This window comes from Podarcis raffonei, chromosome 16 (genome assembly GCF_027172205.1).
Source record: "Podarcis raffonei isolate rPodRaf1 chromosome 16, rPodRaf1.pri, whole genome shotgun sequence".
NCBI classification, from domain to species: Eukaryota; Metazoa; Chordata; class Lepidosauria; order Squamata; family Lacertidae; genus Podarcis; species Podarcis raffonei.
Window position 1 is genome coordinate 38,244,684 of NC_070617.1, and position 7,248 is coordinate 38,251,931.

Sequence of the window (7,248 nt, forward strand, 5' to 3'; positions counted from 1 at the left end):
CCTACAGTAACTCAAGATGGGGGGAGGGCATTTAAAATGGACAGAATCCATACCCTAATTTTAAATAAAAAACCCCAAAACCAAAAGCACCTCTTTGAATATTTCCCATAATCTGACTCATTAAACCGCTCAGTGTCTCAAAACCTCTGTTCTGGCAAGACATGATCATAATTTGTGTGGCACAGTCAATCTAGTTAATTTTGTTTTTGCCCCTCAGCTTGCTCAAAATTTGAGGCATAAGTTTTATGCTCATATAGGATCAGGAATGGTTGGGAATTAGTTCACATAAAAGAAGTTTTAGTTTTATACAATAAAATTGGCTGTTGAAATAAATCCTCAAAAACAAAGTCATGCCTCATTCGTTATGTGAATACAAGGCCAACATGAGATGGGGTCAACTGAATTTGGGGAGGGAATGCATCAAACACTCATACCGCAATTCCAATGGCATTTCTATTACTGTCATATCTGATGAAATACGAGTAAGAGTCAAAGAAAGAGATTAATCTGTATTTTAATTTATTTTTTCTTCCTTATCATTTGTTCCCTGCTGTTCAGCTCAGGCCTTAGCACAATAATGTAGCATTTGGGGGAAAAGATGCAACCCAGTAATCCAGCACTGGAGGCCAAGATGGAGAAGATCTCCACAGCCACCATGTATTTCCCTTTCGTGCTCAAGTAGGTTGGCACAAAGGACAACCAAACACTGCAAAACACCAACATGCTGAAAGTGATAAATTTGGCTTCATTGAAACTGTCAGGGAGTTTCCTGGAAAAGAAAGCTACTATGAAGCTGGCGGTGGCCAGGGAGCCCATGTAGCCTAAGACAGAGTAAAACATGGAAGCTGAACCCTCGTTACATTCAAGTATGATTTCCCCAATCACTGAATGAGTGTCCTTATCTGGAAACGGTGGAGAAGTACTTAACCAAAGAGCACAAATGGCAGCTTGGATGAAGCAGCAGAAGAGGACAATCGAATTGGTCAGTCCTTTCCCCACCCATTTCCTTATGCTGGATCCTGGTTTGGTGGCCATAAATGCTACAACCACAGTGACCGTCTTTGCCAACACAGTGGAAATGGCCAAAGAGAAGACAAGGCCAAAAGCCATTTGTCGGAGAAGACAGATCACCCTTCCAGGCCGTCCAATGAAAAGCAAGGAGCACAGGAAGCATAGGAGGAGGGAGACGAGAAGGATGTAGGTGAGGGTCCGGTTGTTGGCTTTGACTATGGGAGTATCCTTGTGCTTCAGGAAAATGCCAAGTACTAAAGTTGTGATGAGAGAGAGAGAAATAGCTAACACCACTAAGATGATCCCCAGATTTTCTCGGTAAGAGAGGAAGCTCACAATCCTGGGAACACACTGAGTTTGATCCATGTTGGGATATTGGTCCTCTGGACAACTGACACAAGCGTCTATGTCTGAAAAAGGGAAGAGGTGTTTAAGTATTTCAGAATGTTGACCAGCATCTATCTAAACACAAACAGTTATTTAAGCACGCCTTTACACTGGGTAATGCCAATCAAAAGCAATCAGCCACAAGAAGATTCGAGGATGTCTATTTTTGTGTTCTTTCACAAAATCCAGGAGAAATGAATCTTATATTTTGAAAGAAAGTGAGATTGATTTTGGATGGGTTTTTATGGTCTGTGAGAACTGGTGGCATGTGTTGAACTCCTGGACATAGTAACTGAATGCTCCCCTGATTCAGAAAGTGGATAGATAAGAATGAATTATATGTCAGGTAGGTTGAGCAAAAACCTAGCCCTAATGTTTGCACGAATCTGTAAGTCTGGTGAAAGGGTCAAATTAGTGTTCTGCTTGCATAACAGGGATGGGGACCTCTGTCCTGTGGGTTGAAAGTGACTGTCCAGGCCTATCTGACCTTCAGGAGAGTCCTGAGGCCACAAGCCCTCACCAGGTCACAATTCTAACCACATGGGCTTTACAGCCTTCAAGAGGGTATTTGCCTAGCTGATTATAGAATCATAGAATCATAGAGTTGGAAAAGACCACAAGGGCCATCGAGTCCAACTCCCTGCCAAGCAGGAAACACCATCAGAGCACTCCTGACATATGGTTGTCAAGCCTCTGCTTAAAGGCCTCCAAAGATGGAGACTCCACCACACTCCTTGGCAGCAAATTCCACTGTCGAACAGCTCTTACTGTCAGGAAGTTCTTCCTAATGTTTAGGTGGAATCTTCTTTCTTGTAGTTTGGAACCATTGCTCCGTGTCCGCTTCTCTGGAGCAGCAGAAAACAATTAGACCTCTCGGTGTCTAGTTGAAGGATTGAGAGACGGGTGTATAGAAAGTAGCCCACGGTACAAGTTCAAACTCACCTTAGTTGCTCCCTCCACTTCTGCCTCAGGACCCACCAACTACTCCTAGAAGGTTACACAGAACATGATGAGGCCCTGAGGATGCAAATGGTTTCTCACCCTGGCTTTAGAGTTAGCTGGAACCAAGAGAGGACCTTCTCATTGCTTGGGAAATTGCTGGCAACTGAGGGGCACTTTGCTCATTTTTCCATCTCAGATAGGCGTCTAATCATCCATCCATCCATTCATCTATATTTAGTTATTACATTTATTACATTTATATCCAAGGAACTGCTAGTGGCACATTTGGTTCCCTCCACTTTATCCTCACAATGTCCCATAAGTTGTGTAGGTTGCAAAATTGTGATTGGTCTAATGTAGGGCTGCCATACATCCGGGTTTTCCCTGACACATCTGGGAATTGGGCTGCCGAATGGCATCCAGGCAGATTGTTGCTGAATAGGCAAAATGCCTGGAGAAACCTGAACATATGGCAAGTAGAGGGTTGTTGTTGTTTTAAGATCCTTTAAAAATCCTATAAAAGCCCAATAACTTTGACCATTTTTTTAAAAAATGACAGCAAATCAACAAGCTAATTGTTCCTGAAAATCCCTTTAGTATTAGACTGCTCTGCATTCATCAGCATTCTCCAAACAAAGGTAATAAAAAGCCTATTTATATATATATTAAATCCCATAGATTAGGTCATGGGAATTCCTGCCTCCCACCTTTCTGACTAGAGATCATTCCGTCTGGACAAGGAGCACAATCATAGCAGCAAAACTTCTCTCCTTCCTTCTTTTTCCTACTGAAGCCAGGGTTGCAGTTGTCATTGCACACAGAAAGGGGCAGCGCCTGTGCAAAATCATACAGATGAGGAACAATAGATTAGCCCTTTTCAGTCCTTCACCTCCATGTGATTAGACTCATGTGAGGGGCAGAGAGACTGAGGATGAACCAGTTGGCTCAGCTCCACAGTCGCCCATTTGTTACCAATTCCCAACTTCATCTCCTGGTCTAAGACTCAGCCTTAAAGCAGATCATAGGAAAGACAATGCGATTTCCAAACCCCCCAAAATATGAAGTTGTAGAAATAAGATAAAGATATCTTGAAGATAAAAGCAAGGCCATCTTTTTTCCTTCCAGAAATCACTACGTGATATTCTGTGACATTTTAGCAAAATAAAATATTTTACTTTCCAATGCTTTGTAACTGGCTTATGTGATAACTTTTTTCCACAAAGAAATTAAATGGCAGAGATGGCAAAAAGGATTTCTTGCTTTAATTTAAGGTTTGAGATCAATTTATGAGGTCAAGGATCATAAAGCATTAAATTTACAATAAGGCACCTCAAGAACTTATGGAATAGTGAGCTACCCAGAAGGGAACATTCCCCTTTCATATAGTCAAGAGTTTGCAGTTATAATTCACCTGATTAAAACATGGATGCCACACAATTTGCTCATCATTGATGGTTAACTCTTTGCCTGCTGGAACCTGAGGCTCCAGTCGCCCAACTTTCAATCTAGTCAGTGAGCCATTGGGGAAAGTGATCCAATTGGTAACATCAAAACCTGCAACCAGTTCTCCATGTTCATCAAAGTGCACCATATCTCCAGCGCTGATGTTGAATACAAGGCTCTTCAGAAAGGGATGGACCTGGAATATTGAAATATTTACATGGAATTAATGACATGAATAACTGTTCTTAAAGCACTATATATGGTGATGGAGTATTTCCACTTGTCTATTATTATTATTATTATTATTATTATTATTATTATTATTAACATGAAATTAATTACATAAAGACCACCAGACTTGCCACCAGACTTGGCTGGAGCTCATTGGGACTGGTGAGGCGAAAAGCCAGGAGATCAGTGGCAGCTGAAGGCAAAGCAAAGAAGTTCTGAGTTGTCTTTACCTGCCATGGTTGCACATTCAGAAAGGCAAATCTCTCTCCTCTTGCCAATCTGCTATGTTTGGAGCTGGATTTGTATATGGAGTTCAAAGCATGTGCCACACCATAGACAGCTTTGTAGACATTGTAGCTGTGACCAGTCATGTGTTTTTCATACAAAACCCCAGGAAGGTTCTCCAGTTTCTCCTCCAAAGTGCAGGGTTCTTTCTGCTCAGCCTCCACCTCCTGTCCATTAGATGCTTTCAGTGAGCAGGTGAAAGCCTGTTCCCAGACGTCCTGGATGAAAACATCCTCTTTGTTCCAGAAGGGTCTTATCGTCTGAATGAACTTCTGGAAACCTAATGGCTGACTTGAGTGGACTGTGAAGGATAGAGTACCATGGAACATCTGTATTTCCCAGTCTTTCTGAATAGACACTGAATCAAAATCCCAGTGAGATGTAGCAACCCACACTTTACCCAGAGGTGGCCATCCCATTATAGGTGCTATAAAGGATAATACTCTCAAAACCTGAAAGGATGGAGGTTCCCCATAAACCACAAATACATTAGCTTTTGTCTCAAATGCAATTGCATAACTTTCCCGATTCTGTAAAGCCAAGCGTATCATCTCATCCAGATAATTCCATTTTTCTAATCTTACTATGAAATCATAGCAGATGCCATGCTCAAAGAGTAGTGGTAAAATTGTCTGTAGAAACTGGTCCCCTTTGTCATCATCCACAGCACAAAGTACAATCCATGTCCATCTGAAATGCTGAAGTAATTGCACAATTCCTGTGTGCTGTTTGGCTTCATTTGGGACCATCTGGTATAAAAATGGGAATAGCTTGTTTGCATCCTGTATCGCCAAAAAGGATCCATATGTGAGCTAAAATAGAGTGTATGAGATGTTTTCTTTTGTTTCTGAAGGATTATGAGAGAACGTAAAACTACAGGTTTCACAGGTACTTCAGAGGCATAGCTTTCCCAATAAATGTCTGCATAGGTTTTAAAGAAGAAAACTTGTGGAATACCCAGTAATCTGCTTCATTATTGATAATTTCTTAATGTTTCTCCTAATGTTTTTAAAATATGTAGTCCAACCTTATAGAGCAGCAGAGAACAAGTATTTCCCTTCTTCTATGTAACAGCCATTAAGGTATTTTAAAGTACTACATTAACCTCCTTTGTCCCTTCCTCTCTGGATTAAAATACACAGTTCTGTCAGCCATTGCTCTGGACTAAAGTTACACCGTTCTGCCAGCCATTCCTTACATTATGTGTTTTCAGTTGTGTATTAGGTCTAGTAAAAAATGGGGAAAAAGAAACCATAAAAACTCAAATCCTTTATGTCCTAGACACATTCATACCATTCCACTTCAATTTACAGATACTTGAGTTTTCTGTACAATGGCTCTCAGCACTGCTTGGTTAATTCCTATCCAAACTGCCCTCTTCAATAAAACTTTGCAGGAACCTTGTCAAAACTTTATCGAAATCAAGATAGTATTTCCCATACACCCATGCTCTCAACTTACCTGTGGAATCTTGTGGGTTGCTGAAATGGTGGCCATATTGGCAGAGATTTCAGAGATGCATCCTCCAATGAGAGCTATCAGGTTGTTCCACTTGTGACACTTGAAGTTGGGGACAAATCTATGCTGTGTGGAAAGCAGGTTGAGCGTGGCCTTGTAGGTCATCCTTGCAGTGTAGTAGCTATTGAGGACGCGGAACCCTAGAGAGATGTTGGATAAGACTTTGGGATTCTCATTGATTTCTTTGACAGCAAATGCTAAGGCCAGGATGTGCTGGTAGTTCTTTGGCACAGAGCTGTAATAAAATTATAACAGAATGAAATGGAATGAAGAAGAAGAAGAAGAAGAAGAAGAAGAAGAAGAAGAAGAAGCGGAAGAAGAGGAAGAAATGCTCCCTGCATTTAAGGGAGTTACCCTTTGTACCAATAAAAACAAGTAGTTGAAAGTCAATAGGTGTGGCCTTGCCAACACAGTGCCCATAGGTGCAAGAAAGCCATAGAGAACATCACCTGAGGCCACAGAGCCTCTGATCCCTTTCCTTGCTGACAGCTTACTTCACCATGAGATGTTGTGAGTGGTTATGCCTCCCAGAAGTACATATAACTGAATAATGAAATTTCATCTCTGAATACTTTTCTAGGCTCTGATCTTCACCTGAGCAATTGAACAGAAAATGGAGCACTCAGAGAGCAGAAGTGGAGCAATCTGAGGCAAAAGCATGGGGAGAAAGTGCTGCTCTGCAAGAGTGAGGAGAGACAGAAAAGAGCAGGAATTGTGTTCCACAGAGAAAGAGCTTGAAGGTACACATGTAAATGCATTCACATCCCTCAAGGTTGAGAAGGAATGAAGTGTGGACAGAACAGAAATAGTGGGGCAGCGACAAGGCATGATAAACCATGTGAAATTCTGTAGAAGGCTTACTAAATAACAGAAAGAAGCACAGAACTGTTTACTTCAGTGGGCATTGCAAAGGAAAATTTAGTAGCAGTACAAACGGTTACAGTAATAAGACAAACAGATCCAGTAATCCCACAATCTGTATTCAGCTTTACATGCCTGACAAAAGAAAAAGAATTGAATCCAAAGGGGTTGGGTGTCTGGGGAAAAAGTCTTTGGGAATCCCATCTGCCATTGAACCCAATTTGTTTTGGCCATACACAACGTTGGCTTTTGGCATGATTCCCGGAACGTGACCCTCGTGTAAATTGGGGGCTTCCTGTCTCTTTCTCTCTGTCTACCCATATCACCCTTGCCCCTCATTGTCATACTGAGGTTGAGTACCTCATACCTCTTCCATAATACTGAAGAAGGCTTAACCCCACCCTTACAATTTTACTGGGTTTCCATGAAGAAGAACATCAAAATATGAATCACAGTACTGCGTAATGATGCGTTTGCAATCATTTCAGTCTGATTATATTATACACGGATAGAAGGGGAATAAATAATGTCTTACATAGGTTCATCAATCAGTATCTGTGAAGGCTGTTC

At 41.4% G+C, this 7,248-nt stretch overlaps 1 protein-coding gene across 1 annotated transcript; it reads right to left on the reverse strand.

Moving 5' to 3' along the window:
- Positions 1–519: 519 nt before the first annotated feature.
- On the reverse strand, positions 520–6,934 carry LOC128404308 (vomeronasal type-2 receptor 26-like). Its single transcript, XM_053369793.1, has 4 exons — positions 6,915–6,934; positions 5,761–6,052; positions 3,048–3,174; positions 520–1,421 (listed from the first exon to the last, which is right to left on the reverse strand). Exons 1-4 carry the CDS (start codon positions 6,932–6,934, stop codon positions 520–522), a joined length of 1,341 nt encoding a protein of 446 aa, XP_053225768.1.
- Between the last annotated feature and the right edge of the window lie 314 nt (positions 6,935–7,248).

Coding starts and splice junctions, on each gene's coding strand:
- LOC128404308 (XM_053369793.1), bottom strand. CDS start 6,934: ATGCCAAAAGCCAACGTTGT. Junction 6,053..6,914: donor ATGCCAAAAGCCAACGTTGT/GTATGGCCAAAA, acceptor ATTTTATTACAG/CTCTGTGCCAAAGAACTACC. Junction 3,175..5,760: donor CAACCCACAAGATTCCACAG/GTAAGTTGAGAG, acceptor GATTTTGCACAG/GCGCTGCCCCTTTCTGTGTG.